Here is a 19,453-nt window from a genome sequence, read left to right on the forward strand (position 1 = left end):
ACCTTCAACTACTTCAGGGAGTAAACCACCCTCAGCACTCCTGTCTGGTGGTGGCTTCCATTCCAGTTATACACACTACGGTACTCCAGTCCCCCAGGTTGCTACCAAATGTTTCTTGAGCTCCCAAGGGTCCTTGACAATCAGTCGTATGTTATCAGGGTGGGTAAGTTTGCGACAGGTAAAATTGCCCAGGCTGGACACCCTTCTAGTGGAAGAGCTAGGACAGTGAACAGATCAGGATGGAACAGACAAAAACAGGACACAAAACACATGCATAGAGTGGACAAAATGGATACAGACGGAAACTCCAAGGAGGGAAAACTGAAAAATTGGAAGGAGGGACTTAGGTGGGTTAACGAGGGTAGAAAATATCATGGTTTTGGATTGGGGACAATCTGAGATGCTGGTGAACAGCTGCTTTGAAGACCCAGAGGGAAAAGTGGGATTGAAGAGACTCACCCAGTTTGTTCCAAAGGTGGGGGAAAAGGAGGAATGAAAGGGTGAAGGTAAGCAGTGATTCTTGATTTTGGTAGTTTTACCAGAAGGGGGTTGCTGGCATGCTTAATGTTAAGGATGGTTGTTGGCATGCTGTTGGCTTAATGGATGGTGGACTTGGGATTTTAGGATCCTGAGTTCAAATCCCACTTGGCTGTTGAATTAATACCAGGTAGGGTTGACTCTACCTGCCATCCTTCTGAGGTCAGCAAAATGAGTGCCAGCATGCTGGTATCCTGTGTCGGAGTGACGACCCATCCAGGATTGTCCAATAGCCAAGGAGACTGCTTGGGCAGCATCAATGCTCTGCACAGAGTATGGTCCCACTGGATGGATGGATGGGGTTGTTGGCAGACCTTGAGCACCTTGCGGAAATATGGGGGGGGGGCATATCACAGACAGAGTGGGGGTGGGGGCGAGGCAGGATAGGAGTCGATAGAAGACAGAAAGACCACCGATCTGCCTGCTGTGAGAGTGAGAGAACCAAAAGACTCGGCCTCATCGCATGAAATACCAATGATCCAAAATGCCTTGGTTTCCACAGCATGAAGCAGAGAATGGTGAGAGGCAGGAGCACCAGCCCAGAGGGGAGAGCAGTATTCCATCAGGCTGCCGACGAAAGCTTTGTATGTGGTCAGGAGCTCAGGTGTGCCAAGGAAGGACCTTGCATATGTGGGAAGTACAAGGTCAGTCGAAGGGCTGCTTGCAGTCCCTGCCAATCTTTGAATGAAATGCCAGACTCGCCGGCATTGAGGCAGCTCTGAGAATTGTCAGAGAGTTGTTGAATTTCAAAATCATATTATCATATGAACCAATTGGAGCAGAGGAAGAGCAGGAGACATTTGCATGAAAGTTTGTCATCACCAAGTCCAGAAGGGAGGATTTGTCATTGGGAGAAATGTGGGTTGGAAAGCTTACAGACCCAGTCAATCCCATGGAGTCACAGAAGTCCTTTGCTGAAGTGCCATGGCTGGTGAGAGAGGTACCAACACACATCCAAGTTGCATGGTGACAATTCGAATCACCACATATGTATGAGGAAGAGAGAGTTGGGATAAGAAGTTAAAAGTTTGTCCATGTTGTCTGAGAGAGTGATGTAGATGAGTCGTCACTGTTAGGACGACAGCACAACACAGATGAACAAGAAGTTTGAGCAGAGTGGAATTCACAGCCAGAGGTACTCCTGTTTTTGGGAGGTATCGGTTCAGTTGAAGGGCAGTGGGAAATTGAGTTGTTGATGTAAAGAGCAACTCTGCCGCTGGGGCGTGGTTCAGGCCTATCAAATCAGAGGAGACTATAACTGGGGAGAGACACTAAGGAGTTGGGGACATCCTGTGAGAGGAAGGATTCTGTGAAACAGATGATGTCTGGTTTATCGGCAGCGGCCTGGATTGAGAGATCTGTCAGGTTAGAGCGGAGACCTCAGATGTTTAAGGCCCACACAGTTAGAGATAGGGCGATGAAGCATTGGATAGAGGGAAGGGGGCGTTGGATGCAGGATGGCGGGAGGCGGAGGCTTTGTGGGGACAGGTGAAGTTTTTTGGGGGGGATGAAGTGACGGGATAGGTTTGAGTGTGTGGGGTGCGGGTGAAGGTGTGAATGTGAAGGAAGGTTTTAGAGGGTAAGGTGATGGGGAAGCATTTAGGGGGTGGGGTGAGGGGAAAGCATTGAGAGAGTGGGGTGAGGAGGGATGCAGAAAGGGGGGACATGAAGCTTCGAGGGGGTAAGGTGTGGGTGATGCTTTTCCTGATTCCATATTCCAAACTTTGACAAATTGAGATAAACATCATGGGATGGGAGATTTGAATGGTTGCTAAATTCACGGAGAAACTGACTTGTATGATGGCAACTGTATGATCAGTGGTGGCAAAAGCCCCTACACCGTTATTTTGGAGGTCATCTCAGGCCAACGTACACCTTCTGAAGTCAGCTGTGACATCAGCACCTGAGCCATATTTTCAGTTGACCATTTGGGGAAGGTCTGCACTCCTTCACTCTGGATCATACACATCACAAATTTGGCCATAAATGAACCCTTCTATGTATGACCTGGCCTGGACATGGACCGGAAATCAAACTCAGTGACTGAACTGAATATTGTTGTGGTTGAGGAAATTCGCAAACCACCATTCAGGTCCCGTAGGTGAGATATCTCTGTAAGTACATGTGTAGTTAGCCCCAAACCCGTTGTTTAGAGGGAATAAATGCGATTCATTCAGGCTGCGACCCTTTAAGATAGCCGTTTTTCTGTTCTATCTTTATTTTGAACCAACCACGTCTCAACCGCCATCACACAACAACCACCAACCGCAACGCCGCTTCACAACAACAACAATAACGCCAACAGCCACGACCTTTACCTTCACAACTCGCTCTCGCAACCATCGCATCACCGCCATTCCAAGCGTCACCGTGGCCAGGGACTGCCACTTTAGACCCTCCACCACCTTCGCCTCTCCTTCTGCGGCCATTCCCACACCACTTGTGAACGCCGAGCGTCAGGCCGTCCTGGCCTCGTGAGGGACGCGCGCCGAGCCTCGGGTGCAAAAAGCGGCCTTTCCGAGGAGAGGTCGGATCAGGAATGATACACACCCACTTCCGATCCGTCCAATCATTAAGCGTGGGGCGATTTAGCCCCGCCTCCAGGCGCGTCGGAGTAGAATCGATATATGCAAATTCGAGGATCAGGGGAGGTTCACGCCCACTTTTCCTCCGTCCAATGGGCGAGCGTGGCTCCGCCCCCGAGCTCATCCTGATCTGGAAATTTGCATATGGGTTCTCCTGCCGTACTATAAAGCGCTGAGCGCGGGGTGAATTTAGTCAGTTTTTGAGTTTTTCGGTCAAGGCGAGTTGGAGAAGAGTAGAGTGTTTTGGGCTCGGGCGAGTTGGAGAGGTGTGGCGGCGGCGGAGTGTGGCAGCAGCAGTCAAGACGGGTCTGGAGGAGAGTCAGTCTGTCGGGGTTCGGAGTCTGTCGGGGAGCTGCAGAGAGGGGAAACCGGGAGCGCGGTCGAGGTGGAGTCGCTCGTCGCGGGACCCAAGCAAGCCAGCTATCCTTTTTCCCCAGAGCATCAACAACCCCCCCGATTCCCCCCGCGCTGAAATAGTGCGAAAAGGGGGCCCCGTTCCCACCCCATTCCAAGCAGTGCCAACGAAACCCACGGAGGAGCGCGGAGTCGGGGCACCGCCGCCACATTTTGCGGCTCATCACAAGACGGGTAGGCTCCACCCGGTCTCGCGGCCACAGGCCCCGTCTGCCCCCTTGTCTTTGAGGGTGGCCCTTTTCTTTTGCTTTTGAGTATATGTGTTGTCGGCGCCGTCTGTAAAGTAAAACTGTGTAAGTGTTGCCGTGTGCTCACGTAGTCAGTAGTATCCCTGCATTGTTGTGTTTTTTTTGTTGCAATTGCTTTTGGTGCATAATTGTTGTAATTGTACATGTGTGCTTTCCGTGTGCCGCGGAATAACTGTGCCTTATGTTGAATTGTTTTTCCCGTTTCGCTTCGTCTTTTCTTTAATTGAATCTCCATCTTGCTTCACGTAAAGGGTTGGTAGTGGGCTAAATACACCCGATAATTAATCGGAACCGTCGAGGTTGACGATAACACCGCTCGGTTATCCCGATAGTACGGAACGGGTCGCTTAAAGTGGCCCGTGTCCGGAGTCGACCTGCGGCGAGGTGCGATCGCCCAGTCTACCCTCCGTGTGGGTACTTAGGTCGAATTTGGCGAACAACCCTATCCCACGCGGGGGGGGGGGGGGGGCGATTGGCATGATCGTGGTGAGGCCGAAAGGCCCACCCGTGACTAGTTCCCGGGGTTAGTCCGAGAGGGTCACGACAGAATTGTCCATCTGGTGGGCGATGTGCCGCGATTCGAGTTACGTGGCCGATCGCACGCCGGCGGGCGCGAATTCGCAACAATATGATTCATATCTCATTCTAACAATTGACTCAATACTCAAATCTGTCAGTCGTTGCTATAATTTCCGACTATTTTTTATTAAATGACTCCATGAGGACCTTAAAACGAACATCATTATCAAGGTCGTTGTCCCAGGACTTCCGGGAATCTGGTGATATTGTCAAAGAAAACATCCGTCATCATTGACCGAACGATGTGTCTCCATGCATCAGGAAGAAGATAATTGGTGCCGCTTTATTTATGTGGCAATTCCACAGGTATCCGCATACGTCACAGGAATGCGAGTTGCCCAGGCGACTGTGATGACCCCAAGAGATATATATATATATATATATATATATATATATATATATATATATATATATATATATATATATATATATATATATATATATATATATATGCTGTTTGGATCTCAGTTTCTGTGAAGTTGGTGATGGCATGATGGGGAAAGCATTGAATATTCATGAATGGCAAAGTGTTAAATATTCTGCTGTTATGATGAGGTAATGAAGAAATATGTAATTGGAGGGATGAGAGCAAAGTGAGGGTGGGTGGGGGGGTTGAGGTTTTAGAAGTGGGGGGCTTGAGTTGTGGGAGAAGGAGATTGGGCAGGGGTTTGAAGGCTTGAAGTGGGTTGGGAGGCGAAGATTGAGGACGTGGGAGGTAGAGGCCGATGCCTTGGAGTTTGTGTGGGTGGGGAGAGTTGAGGACTTGAATAAATCACTCCAAAGACTATGATTGATTTTACAAACTGAAAGCTGACAAGAGCATCTCAACAGCCATGGGAAATGAGGTGGGGGCAGACATTGAGCATTGCTCTGCTAAAGCGAGAAAGCTTGAAACATCAGCCTCAACTTTCCTATTACGGTAAACATGCTCTTACAAGTTCGATTGTATCCATTGTTTGACTTGTCTGCCAACGCACAATCTATCTATAATTCCAGCAATCTCTGTTTGTCTGTCTGTCTGTGACCGCTGTTTCTCGACAACCACTGGTCCAATCTAATTGAAACTTACCAGCTATATTGCTGGGGACCTGAGGATGTGCCTTTTCAAGGTTCATATTAATCAGACAAGTGGTTCCCAAGTTATGGCTATTTATTTACCAAACCAATGACAGGACACGGTGCTATGACGTCACAAATCTTCTTTGTTTGATATGACGTCACAATTGACGCTGGGGACCTGAGAATGTGCCTTTTCAATGTTTGATATTAATCGGACAAGTGGTTCCCAATTTATGGCTATTTATTTACGAAACCAATGACAGGACACGGTGCTATGACGTCTCAATTCTTTTTTTTTTGCATGTACAGGCCCGCGCTCGTGATATTAAAGCCTTCATGAACTGTGAATGCCTTGGTGATAAAAAGATTCGATCAACCGTAAATGTTGACTAAACCCTTTCATTTCGAATCAATTCGATTAATAGTTAATAAAAGTTATCAAAGCGCTTTCTGATAAAATATATCTTGTAACATTTTAAAGTTTACATTCTAACAAGTGTACAAAATCTGGGTATACCTAACAGATTTACATTTACACTGTTGTTGTTATCCTCTTTGTGGACGTTTTTAATCATCATCCAATGAAACAAACACTACTTTGTGGGATAACACTGCTTTTTGAGGATTACTTGGAAAGATTGCTCACAACAAGGTCTAAATTCTTGGTAAATGTGCATATCACATTCCTCTCACACATCAGTCACTTAATGCTCACTTTTCAACAATGTCAAGAATGCAAATACAGTACAGAGTTCGTGTTGTTATGTCATGCTGTTGATGATGCCATCGGTCATGTGGTTTGGCATCCTTTTAGATATATATTTTTTAACATAAAAGCCTTCAATAATAACAATATGGGTGGAGGCATAATATCTGTCGACAAGGTGACGTGAAGGAGTGCTGTTCTAGTTTAAACATGCCATGGTACATTTTGATAGAGTATGTCATCTTGTGTGCCGGTGCCCTGGACAAATCCCAAATTCCTGCTATATCCTAACCCAGAGAGACGGACAATGCCGGATCTATTTGCCTACAGAAACGCCAACATGGCATGTCAACGATCTTCAAGGTTATGGGATTGATCAGATGCAACTCAAAGTAAAATAATTTGATGAGGTCAACTGGGTGTCAACTGTGACATTACTGGGTCAACAGCTTACTGAAAATGTCAAGCGACAGGCTTGCTGATCGAGTCTCACATGATAACATTAACGATTTGCAGAAACCTAAAAGGCAGGCATTATATTGTATTACTGTGTGCGTAGCTGAATGCCGATCTGAAGTTGACAAAGTTCATCTTATACGTCACAAAAGGGAACATACACAGGACGAGGCCACTTGTCCCATCATCTATATCTATATCAGAACAAACCAAGGTGAGAATACCACCAACAGATTCATCCTTACCCCATTGGACTTTGTAATTTTTCTCATCCTAATACTAACCAGGCTTGGCTCTTAGCTTTTACCTGTGGTGGAATTGGGCACAATGTACTTTTTTGTGGAAATGGAACACAATCTAGCCTCAACATCACCTTGACGATTGAAAAAGGTATCCATTCTCAGGTGCTCAATTCTGCACATCTCTTCTCTCCGCTTCCTTTTCAGCCAATCATCATAAAGAACTGCCTTCCATAGAAAATAAACTAACAAATGTCACTCCCAATCACAAAATGAAAATAAATAAATAAATAAACGGATTCAGTCAATTACACCTGTCGGCCTGCTGCATACCACGAGTTATGGGATGGAATCCAAATTGCCAACTGCCCTGAAGACGGTTCCGTTTCGATGACCGTCTGATCGCACACACGACATTAGCGTTCAACATGATCGCTCTTTGTGAAGCCCCTGTTCCTGGCATCCAAACGATTTACAGGATTTGCTCACAAATTTCCTTTACATTTGCAAGTAATGTGCAACTCTGAAGTTTATTTATTTATTTATTTATTTATTTTAAACAGACATTCCACAAGTCAGCATAAATCACTCCTCTGCAAACTTGGACGATTTCATTTACTACTTCACCGACGATTCCACTTTATGTCGAAAGATCCCTCGCTCCGCCAACATATCGAAAGAACATAGTCGGGAAGGACAGTCCCTCGAGCTCCTGGGTCGCATCATCAGAAGCGAGCATGGGAACACGTTGCGAACAAAATATTACCTGCCCAAATCAAATCCCATCCCCAGGTTGACGTCTAAAGTCGCACAATGACTTGGCATCCACTAGAGCTGAGCAAATTTCATTGATGCCCCCCATCACCACCCCTGTTTTTTACAGCACACAGTGCAATTTAAACACTTTTCTTCTGCACACGCTTGGCTCAACCTCTTAAATTGAGAAAGTGCAATGTGGAAGCAAACGAGACTTTTGCCTCTCCCATTACACAATAGTTGGCTACCTACCTCTCGAGTGAACGCGTCCGTAGATTCATGAATCCCCGCAAACTTTATACATACTTGCACTCCTTTTTCCAGATTTTATCCTGACTATGTAATTGCATGTATGTGTCCAAACAGTATTCTCTGACCTTCCGTTCTTCTTTCAAGGCGGCCATTTATCGGCACATGTTGTGAACCCAGAATCTACCCATCTATCTCGACTGCTCTTACTGCCAACTTTTAGGCCAATTTATCCACTGCCCCATGAGCATCCAACTGTTTTTAAAATGAATATAACTGCTGAGACAAAGAATCCACATATTCTAGGCATCCAACAAAACCATGATGCCAGTGTGCCGACTGACGAGGTCGAATCGCTAGGGTAAGCTTTTGGTGTTTTTGTTAAACAAACATCTTCACCTGTTTGTGCCAGGCTTTGGGCATGGTTTCCATGTGCTAAAAGGAGAAACAGACCTCCAGGGTGCCAAGCATAACATATGTTGATGCAAGTCCACCTTGATGTGGGAATGGTATAGATCCCATGGGATCTAACACAAGAGAGCCTTGAGGCCGGTAGTTAATCTCTGGTCTACGACTGCTGCAGCAGTCCCACAGATGACAAGCTCCTCAAATTGATCAGACAGACCAAAATGAGGGACAAAAAAACAAAATGCATGCAGGAATAGAGAGGCATAGGAAGATTAGATAAAGACATGTAGAAGTGATTGAAAGTATAAATGCTTTCGACTTTAACCCATACTGTATAGTTTTGTACCTTGACCAACAGGAATGGCGGAAATTGCTGTCATTGCCAGCTGCACATTGCCTGCTGTGCACTGAATGAATTCCGTCGTTAAAACGTGCCTCTCGACATTAATTTGTAACAGGCAATGTCTTTGCTATCCAAGCGTGAAAACCAATATTGTGAAAAGAAACAGCAGGTGGTGACGGTCACTGATTATGGGGTCCCATATGGATGAAGGATGTGTGTAGTCAAAAAGTTTTCATAACTACGATGAAATGATGACTCCAAAACTCTGTGCTATAAGAAAAGGTTGCATTCTACCACTTGTATATTAGATTTGTTGTTTCGTCTACTGGTTGCATCATCTTCTGGATGTGCAGCTGTCCTGCTGATGCAGTGCCCCCTGTTACCAGTAAGCTGGTACTCATTTTGCAGACCACAGAAGGATGACAGGTCAGATCAACTTACATTACATAGTCTTATTTCAATTGCACGATAGGGGGCTTGAACTCAAGACCCTCAAACATTAAGCCAACACCAGGCTTTAAATGAGACTGAAACTAGGACATTCTTTGATGTCACCAGATATGCAGCCACACACATTATTAAATCATAATACATAATTGTACTAAATTTGATTTAAATTCCTGAAATGACATTCAAAATATTAAATAATTCTGGCTGCCGATCCGGTTGAAATTCAAAACTTACATTCCACACGACTACCATATCATTGTGAAGTTTCACATCAATTGATGAAGCGGTTCAAGAAAAACGTTTTTTAAAAAAGATTTTTCGTTCAATATAATACAGCTGCCACATCATCTGACCTATTAATTATTTGTGAACACCCTGGTATCCCCAAGGCTTGGGGAACATGTGGATGAAATTTTCCCTCGATCTGTCAAGCCATTCTGGAGAAGATTTATAAAGATTTATTCTTCAAAAAATATCAAAGCTGCCAAACCTGGTGTTTATCTTGGTGTTGGCTTAGTAGTTAAGGTAGTGGCTTGGGAAACTAGGGTCCTGAGTTCAAGCTCCGTTTTTCCACTGAATTAACACCAGGGGGTTAACTCAGCCTGTCATCCTTCCGAGGTCGGTGAAATGAGTACCAGTGTAGCAGCAAAAAGGCTGTGCACGAAGGGAAGGGGTATCAACGGATTTATTAAATCTGGTATTGGTGTGGCACAGGCATGGTGGGCTGAATGGCCTCCTCTTGTGCAAAAATTTCCTTGTAAACAATATGACCTATGATATCCTAGGTAAAGAACATTTTGTCCCTCATGGATCGGTGACATACCTGTAAATTTTCACCTTTATCTGTTCAGCCGTTTGAGAACATTTTAGAAGGTTTTTTTTATGTTAAAAAACAATATGACTGCCAAAGCACATGACCTCCATACAATTTATCCCGAGATGACCCTCAAAATTTTCATATTGATCGGATAAAGCATTCGACGTATGCAATTATGACGTCAAAACAGAGCCACCCATGATAGCAAAAATAAATTAAATATATATATATATATATATATATATATATATATATATATATATATATATATATATATATATATATATATATATATATATATATAAAAAAACCACTCCCCCTCAGGAGTACTTCACTTGTGCCAAGTTTCAATTAATTTTTTTACAGGGTGTAGTACAAGATGTAGGTCTAAGTTTTTCCTCACATGGTTGCCACACCAGGTGACCTATGATGTCATAATTATCATAAGTAAATAAAAAAAAACCACTAAATGAGTCGCTGCACCTCTGGTGAAAATTTTGTATCAATGGGATAAGCGGTTGCAGAGAAGAGAGAAAATTAGTATGGACGGACATATTGCCGGACAGACAACCCAAAAACATAATGGCTTCAGCGATTTAGTCAGCAACTCAGCGGAGGTATAAAAATACCAAATTATTGAAGTCCACACCCACTGGGTGTGGCATGTCATCATATCGACATATTGTGATCAGGAAATTCGAGCTGGAAAAAAAAAAATCTTACAAAAGTTCAGTCCAAAAACTTCCCAAACTCGTTTTTTAGACAGACTGAAGCATTGACAGCCAATGAACAATGCTCGGCAGACAGGCTGGTTGGCTGAAAACAACAAAACCTCATTTATCATCGAGGAAGGAAAAGTTAATTGAGGAAACTGTGCTCTCATCTGAACCAACAACTCACGATGCAGGTTCAAATCCCATACACAGCACACCACATGCATTTCTCATTTGTCTCCAAATATCCTTGCAATTCATGTAAAAGGACTAAAACAGCATACGGTAGCACGCATACCTCCACCAAGCTGAACAGTTCACGTTTTGTATCCCACTGATGGGACGGATCTGCATTCGGACCTGAACCAAAATTGAATCGGATTATTCTCATCGTCACCTACCAAACTCATTCACCAAGTTTTGTGCGAATCCGTCCACAGTTTGAAATACTGTGCTGCATATCGATTCAGCCTTATCAGTGGTGAAGAAAACGTTAAAAAAAATCTCATATCCCGATCCACATCTTCACCAAACTCTCATCAATTCGTCATCACCCCACCAAACCTGTCCAAGTTTCATCCAAATCCCTGAAGAACTCTGAGATATCCTGCTCACAACCAAACAGGGGTGAAAATAACCTCTGTCCACCTTAGGTGGAGGAGGTAATAATGCTGAGGTCTACCACTGCCAATGCCAATGCCAATGCCTTTCTCTGTCAAAAAGCTCGCTGAACAGTTTTTAGAACCTTCTCTCTTCGAGGACTTCACACCTTTCCAAAAATGAGGTTTTCATCATTTAACACTCGATTGACACCTGTCGATATTTAATATCCCTGAAAAAACAAACAAAAAAAAAAAACAGCGTGTTTGTACACCTGTACATTACACTCATGACTTTCACGGAGAGTGGATCATCATCATGCGGACAGGACATGCAACGTAATGGTGAATGTCTGGGACCCAATGAGTACACCTGCCAAGTTTTGTTTGTGATGCTTCAGATTATTGTCACGATAGAGGTCAATGTTTGAAAAATATATATATATATATATATATATATATATATATATATATATATATATATATATATATATATATATATATATATAGTATATAATCTCCACCAAAAATGAATTTGACATCACATTCTATAAAGGAACATGCAACAGAGGAAAGGTCAAAACCACAGATGGAACACAATTGCAATGGAAAATAAGACCTGAATGTGGTGAATGACACCAATACCTGCCCTACCTGTCCTACCAGTCAAGCCCAACACAATTTACCCCAACACAACACAATGGTGAACACAGCAGTTTGATTTCTTGGTATTTCAGGCTAAAAAGGTTCATCTACAATACAAAGGACAGCAGAATGGAAATATATGCCTCATGCTACTGTTGAAAGCTCCTGAGGAGTTGTATATCCTGAGATCATTGGTCACATGTATTGCATGACCAATCACCATTCACCTTACCAAAGGTCTACTTTGGACTGCCACATGTTTCATTTCAAAATGGCGATGCTGAAGATCTCCAAAGTGCCCCCCCAATGTTATTGGGGCGGGGGGGGTGGTGTGGAGTGCTCCAGGAGGCACCTACAAGTAGATGACTTGCTTCACTCATGAAGCTGCATCCAGCCTCAGAAAGGACATCTTTGGAGGGTTGCAGATAGATACAAGATGAGAAAAGTTCATGCTGCCATCAGTTGCACAACCTTTTCAAAGTTTTCCATCTTTATTTTTTTCAATTCATAAAAGGTTGGTCTACATGACGTGGGAGCTGCTTAATAGCGAGATTCATATATATTTTAAAAACTAGGGGAAATGAAAGAAGGGTTGGAGGAATTTGAGGAAAGAAGAAATCAAGTTGGACAAAGGGAGATGCAAGGTGAAAGACACTGACACACACAGACGCAGTTCCTGCAAGTAAATGCTTTAGGTGTGATCGAGTTTGTCAATTCTGCTTTTCCACTGGAACAGAATACGCATTTCAAAATTTGTGAAGAAAGATTAAAAGTACAGATGGTGTACACAAATATTTCGATGGACTATGCAATGTTGTACATCTTCTGCATATAAAAGAGGAGAGTGAGCAGAGGAGGGTGGGTCAATGAAATCCCTACAGGTCAGTATCAAGGACCGCTGAATCAACTGCAAAAAGGGTCCACTGCAAAGGTTCCGCAAAATTTCAAAAGCATTCAGCAACACTCAGTCCTGAACGCACATCTCAGCAATTAATACTCAAGACAGTCAAAACGAAAAGAACACGAACACAAGTAACGAGACCTTAAATGAGAATCCCTCCCTTCCCCCCCCCGCCCCCCATTACCCCCAGAACCACTCACCGCTCCCTTCGGTCTTGTCTGCGTTGCGGCGCCAAAGTAGCTGGCGAGTGAGCGGCTCAATACAGAACGTCAATCGCTCATACTTCCCGGACTTGCGGTACAGGCAAAGCACAGTGCCCAGTTCCAGGCGGTGCACGAGTTCGAGCGGCGCAATCACAGCATGCGCCTGCTGATCCACAGATCCGTTTGAACGCTCTCTGCGATACGCCATGGCCGTCGCAGATGCAGCTCTGGGCGATGCCGGGTAGCTGAAGGGGACACAGTCTCGTTATAATGCTTTTATTGGCTCCAAGCCCCGCACAGTGGCTGTTCCAGTGAAAGGACATACACTTCCTCGTTAATAAACGCAGGTGGTGTTGCAAGGGGCGGACGTTGTGGTTGCGGGAAACAAGGCAGGAGTGGCTTTGGTAAAATGTGTACAGAATTATACAAGGGGAAGGGGTGAAAAAAAAAAAAAAACTATTCGGCATGTGTGTGAAAACACATTTAATAAGAACGAGAAGTTCAAGTTGGAAGGTGGTATGTACATGCAGGGCATTCAAAAAGTTTTATGAACAAGATGTGATAGTCCAAAACGCATAATAAATAAATAAACAAATAATGAGACATGCATAGATATATTAAGAGTAAACAAACAATAGGGGAGGGGGATGGGTCGATCGTTTTTTGTCCAAACAAACAAATAAACAAAAAAACACCACCTTGAGGTGTCTATTTCATTTACAGAACCTTTTGAATACCTCACATATCGCTAAGTAAAAAGCAATTTCACTGGAACACAGCCAGGAACTTCTTCACTCAGTTATACCATTAAGAATATTTCACAGATTATAAATTGGTCTCAAAACACAGGGCTCACAAACGAACTATGGATCATCCAAATTAGGAATCACATGTTAACTGCATGGTAGAAGGGGTAAATGCAGTGCAGGGACATCATAGATTGGGGGGGGGAGGGTAAGAAGGAGGAGAAGGGAGGGAAAGAACAAAAGGCCTTGCCAATGAAGTGCCAACAACAAATAATTAAATTAATTTAACTAATTAAATAAAATGCAAATAAACTTTTCACAGCCAAATGTTGGAGAGCTGGAGTCATGGGTTGAAAGAGATGGGACATCCAAGAATTGTGAATTGGGGAGGAGGTGGCAGGATCTCAGAACTCAAAATCCTCCTCGGTCATGGCGATTGCCCAAGCAAACTTGTCGCGTTGCGTCTTGTTGTAGATCTTCTCGATTGGCACTCCCCATTTCTTGCACCTGCAGAGGGGAATACAACATATCTTACTATAATTCACCGTCTGTCTGTCTGTCTGTTCCCAGGTACCGCAAAAACGGCTGAACCGATCGCAACCATTTTTTGGGTGTATAATCCTGGGACCCCTTGGAGTAAAATAGGCATAAATATAATAACATGACCCCCTTGACGGCTCCCGTATGGAGCGGGTGCTTCTAGTTGCTTAAATGCACTGGATTTGGAAACTTGCACACTGGAAAAGGCTGTTTAACCAAGCTTGCACACACTCGAGTCACATCCTATTCACTTGCACAACATCCACATCTTAGTTAACTGACACTTGCACCGTAGTCCATGGGCCCAGGCCAGAAATTCCACTTGCTGGTACCATCTTAGGAAACCAATCCCAGTTATGATTTTTGAATCGGTATATATATATATATATATATATATATATATATATATATATATATATATATATATATATATATATATATATATATATATATATATATATATATATATATATATATATATATATATATATATATATATATATATATATATATATATATATATATATATATATATATATATATATATATATATTTTTTTTTTAATGTAGCCTGGTGTTGGCACAGTGGTGAGGGCAGCGACTTGGGATCCAAAAGGTCCTGAGTTCAAGCCCCGTTGGGCCACTGAATTAATACACCAGGGGGTTGACTCAGCCTGTCTTCCTTCCGAGGTCGGTGAAATGAGTACCAGTATACTGGGCCGGTGTATACCCCGGTTAAAATAGGTGTACCATATCCCTGTGTCGTAAGAGGCGACCAGGGAGGCGTCAGGAAGGGCATCCGGCTTAAAACATGTGCCAAATCACTATGCGGATCATAAAGATGATCCGCTGTGGCGACCCCTAACGGGAGCAGCCGAAAAAAGAAGAAGAAGAAGAAGAAGATCATATTTTGATGCGATAACCATTGCAGACTGGCAGCTTATAGTCCATGGGCCCAGGCCAGAAATTCCACTTGTCGGTAGCATCTAAGGAAACCAATCCTAGTTATGATTTTTGAATTGGTGTGTGTATATATATATATATATATATATATATATATATATATATATATATATATATATATATATATATATCATATTTTGATGTGATAACCATTGCAGACTGGCAGCTTATTGGTAGTTATCATCTCTGGAATGTACCTACCCTCCGCATAATGAAAGCGAAAAGGCAAACTCAGAAACGTTCACTAATGATGCAATTGCTGTTTCCACATGGGGCTAGAATGAACTGCAAATCACAAATACATGTCTGAAATGCTTTATTTATACCATCCGAATAATTCTCTGTCATTCCTGAAGGCAGAATTTGTTTTATGGCAGAAAGGGGCGAACAATAGGGCCGATCAAAATGTTGCTGATTAGTGATTTTCAGTACATTTTAATTTATAATATTGTCAGACAAGTTCCCTGGGTAGTGCTACTGAACCGCAGTAGCCTACAACATGCACAATGTTGTACGAGGAAAACATTTATGAACATTTTACAAGTTTTTACCACAGTTAAAGGAATTGCCCTTCCCCTACCCTAGTTCCAACAAGCGTCCAAAATGTGAAATTTACGGATAACCCAAATTGAAGACAGTCTTCGAAATCCCCTGAAGTAAATGAGGATTAACAAACTTGTATTCCCTAAGCGTGTGCAATATGTATGTGAAGTTTCCCCTTGATCTGACCAGCTGTTCTGGAGAAGATGTTTGAGGTTTTAGGGTAAATTCAATATGGCCACCAAACCATGTGACCTATCAATTAGAAATTAACAAACTTCTGAAAGGATGTCTTGGGGAAAGTGTGTGTGAAATTTTGCCTCAATCTCTCCAGCCGTTCTGGAAAAGAAGATTTTTAAAATTTATTAATTCTCAATCCAAGATGGCTGACAAACCATGTGACCTATGACATCATAAATTTACATTCTGCCTCCAATCCTCCAGTGGAATAAGTGTGTGAAGTTTCATGTTAGTCGGATGAGGTGCGTTTTTCTATCCAAGATGGCCGCCAAACCATGCGACTTGTGATGTCATAATTTTTACTATGTATGCAGACATGATGGAAGATGATAGTTGCAAATTTTCACTTCGTAAGGTTATGCGATTCCAGAGAAAACATTATTTAATATTTTTCTTGAATCCAACATGGCTGCCAAACCATGTGACGTATCAATTAGAAAATATCAAAAGGCACTTGCTTGATATGTGTACCAAATTTCGTAAATATATCTTGAGGGGATTTGTATTTAAGCTCCGGAAACGAAATGTGACGGACGGACGGACGGAACCCATTTCTATATCCCCCGCCAACTTCGTTGGTTGGCGGGGGATAACAACGAAGTCAAAACAAAATAGGGTACATGAGGTGAGACATGACCTAGAAACCTACAAGCAATGTATCAAAAACTCAGAGCACATGTTAAAGAAAGAGCCCAGAATAGGAGTAGAATGCATGAGGTCATACAAGATCCACCAAGGTTTGCGCTGCATTGTCAATAAAACTGTTCCATAAATTTTGTTGGGATAGTGCACAAATCCAAATGTCCTAATCAGCAAAAATAATATTTTGCTTTAATCCCACTCTTTAAAGCATTTTACTCCAATATACTACAAGACAGTTTACATGCAAATGAAAGAGCATAGGTCAGCCAGCTTAATACGCCGTTAAAAAGGTGCCCTGCTCCCGGATGCAGGATGGCTTCGCAGGTATAAATCCCAGCAATGGTTATGCCAAGTGAACACTACAACCCAGAGAGATATAAAACTTAAATGTTCCACTCCAGCAATAATACAATTGGCATTATGCCCACTGGCCGAAATCTATGACAGTCTTCTTCTTCTTTAACAGCCACAATTATCTCCACATTCTTGTGCGGTTGGCCAGGGGAAGCTTTGCCTGAGTCTTTCACGAACGAGTTGGCCAGGCCTGACATTCCACGAAGGTTAGGGCAGGAATCTAATTTGTTCATGGTGCTGGCGATAGCTCGTCTACTCTTCGTGAAGCACACCGTGGCATCTTTAATGTCCACCAACTAATGCCAGCAGACGGGACGCCCAGTTTAACGTACATCCGATGGATGGCACATGTACCGCCGAATGATCCTGCCTGTGAAAAACACCAGGATGAGATTCAAACCCAGGCTAGATACCTCAAGTAGTCAGGGCCAAACTTACTACCGTATAATATGATGTAAATAATACGAACAATAGAATTAACCATAACAATTTACATTGCTCACTGGTTCGGTTTGTACTTTAATGTTTCTGTGTATGAGCTGTGCTTCTTGACACCCAGTAATAACAGGATTTTCAGCTGAACAAACAAGAGAATTACATACAAATCAGTACTCAGAAGTGGAGAATGCAAAGTGAAACAAAATGGAAAACGTACTTCAAAGGGATGGAGTTTTTGTACAAACCCTACACAAGTTTACCGTACTCGCACCATTAATTTGAATGTTCACACAAAAAAATAATAATAATAAAGTTCAACAACTGACCATGTTGGTCGACTCAATAATTGGAAAGCCTATCACAATGAAACTAATAGAGCAATTAATACACATTTATTGAACGACTTTTTTTCTTCTTTTTTTTTAAGTCAGCATCTTCATAAAACTATTTAAAAAAAAATTTTTTGTGGTATCAGCTCTTATGCTGATGGATTTCCTCAGCAATATACAAGACAAAGTACTTGAAAGTGGAAACTATTGCCCAAGAAAAATTGCAGGCCATTTAGCCCATCATTCCTCTTACACCCTGCACTCAAACCCATCATATTGGGACATATGCATGCAATTAAGCACCTTGTCATAATATGAAGCATTAAGTATGGCAAGATGAGAGAATAAACATTTTCATGGAAAGAACAAAATTTAAACAGCCCTATTCAGGCAGCCATTTTGGATTTCGAAATTGCCACCATTGACAACGTACATAAAAATTTTCACTTCCAAGCATATAGGAGTTTGAATAGTGGCTAAACCAATATTTCTGCCTGAGAGGCTTCTTGACTGGAGTCACTCATTTTGTTTGCCTCAGTATATGAAGGGAAGAGCATTCGAGAACTGTCCGACTTGGATGCACTCCTGAACCGCTGAATAGAACGAGTTGAAAATTGGTGGTTGTACTCGGGGAAAGTTTTAGGTGGTTAAAAAAACGTTAAAAAAAACAAACAAACCATATATCTGGAGGTAAGACCTCAATTATCTCAACTTTTTTTTTCTTTAAAAAGAACAAAGAAACCAGAATCAGAAGGAAAAACTAGTTTAAAAAAACCCATCAGGCTTATTAGTTTTCACAAGATTTTATACTTTTTACATTTAACACTTCTTTTTTTTTCGTGGAGTTTTCCCCTCCTGAGAGTTTCCTTCTGTATCCATCTTGTCCACCCTATGCGTCCTCTCCTGCCCCCCTCCCCCAAATTATTTGGCCAACTCTGCCTCTATTTTGTTCAACTCTGCTGTTATATTACTTTTGTCATTTTGGATCCTGATCCATTGAGTATACTAATGCTCGCTCTTCTACGAGCCTTGACTACAGTGCCTCTAGAAAGTCTACACCCCCTTTTAAAATTTTCATCCGCTCAAATGTTTTTTTCAAATGCATCCGCTCTATCTGAGATATGTCCCCCCCCCCTCATATTTCCACAATGCACTCGAGTCCTGCCATAAACACTCTCCTGATAAAATGACCAAAATCAAGAATCACTGCTTACTTTCACTCTTTCATTCCTCTTTTTCCCCACCTTTGGAACAACCTCTCACACTCCCTTCAATCCCACTCTTCCCTGTAGGTCTTCAAAACAGCTGTTCAACACCACCTCTGATCTTCCCACATCCAAAACCACGATATTTTCTACCTCCGTTAATCCACCCCAAACCCACCTCCTTCAAATTCCCTGCTTTCCTTCCTGAAAGTCCATGTGCCCATCTTGTTTACCGTGTACCCCACCCCATCCCTCTCCCTTCCACATATTTCCTAATGTCTCTGTTCCCCACTGTTTCGTCCTTCCCACTCATCTCCTGCCCCCCTTGTTGTACGTTTTGTGTATTAGCTCTCATTAGAGTCTCAACATTGTATACAAAAAAAAAAAGTTAAAAATAAATAGATATAACCCCCCCCCCCCACAAATCCTTGCTTTCCCCTGCTGTGTACATACCTGTGACGAAAACCCCTTTGTGCCGCACGACCTTTCTTTGCCCTTGCTTATAAAGTGTATCGAACTGTTCCTGTTCGTCTTTTCCCTGTTGGTCCAG

At 42.7% G+C, this 19,453-nt stretch overlaps 2 protein-coding genes across 5 annotated transcripts in view; both read right to left on the bottom strand.

Moving 5' to 3' along the window:
- The window catches only part of LOC147023228 (1-phosphatidylinositol 4,5-bisphosphate phosphodiesterase gamma-1-like), a 178,743-nt gene extending 165,484 nt beyond the window's left edge, over positions 1–13,259 (bottom strand). The window contains exon 1 of the mRNA XM_085888403.1: positions 12,905–13,259. Within this exon, the coding sequence (XP_085744529.1) occupies positions 12,905–13,115 (211 nt within the window). The 5' untranslated portion in view covers positions 13,116–13,259. The remainder of the gene's footprint in view (positions 1–12,904) is intronic.
- Positions 13,260–13,373: 114 nt separating this feature from the next.
- The window catches only part of LOC147023229 (DNA topoisomerase I, mitochondrial-like), a 128,263-nt gene continuing 122,183 nt past the window's right edge, over positions 13,374–19,453 (bottom strand). For all 4 annotated transcript variants that reach the window (XM_085888408.1, XM_085888409.1, XM_085888407.1 and 1 more), the window contains exon 19: positions 13,374–14,160. In XM_085888408.1, the coding sequence (XP_085744534.1) occupies positions 14,058–14,160 (103 nt within the window). In that variant the 3' untranslated portion in view covers positions 13,374–14,057. The remainder of the gene's footprint in view (positions 14,161–19,453) is intronic.

Source organism: Eptatretus burgeri, chromosome 7 (genome assembly GCF_056783735.1).
Source record: "Eptatretus burgeri isolate ZD-2024b chromosome 7, Ebu_testis_v1, whole genome shotgun sequence".
Lineage (NCBI taxonomy): Eukaryota > Metazoa > Chordata > Myxini > Myxiniformes > Myxinidae > Eptatretus > Eptatretus burgeri.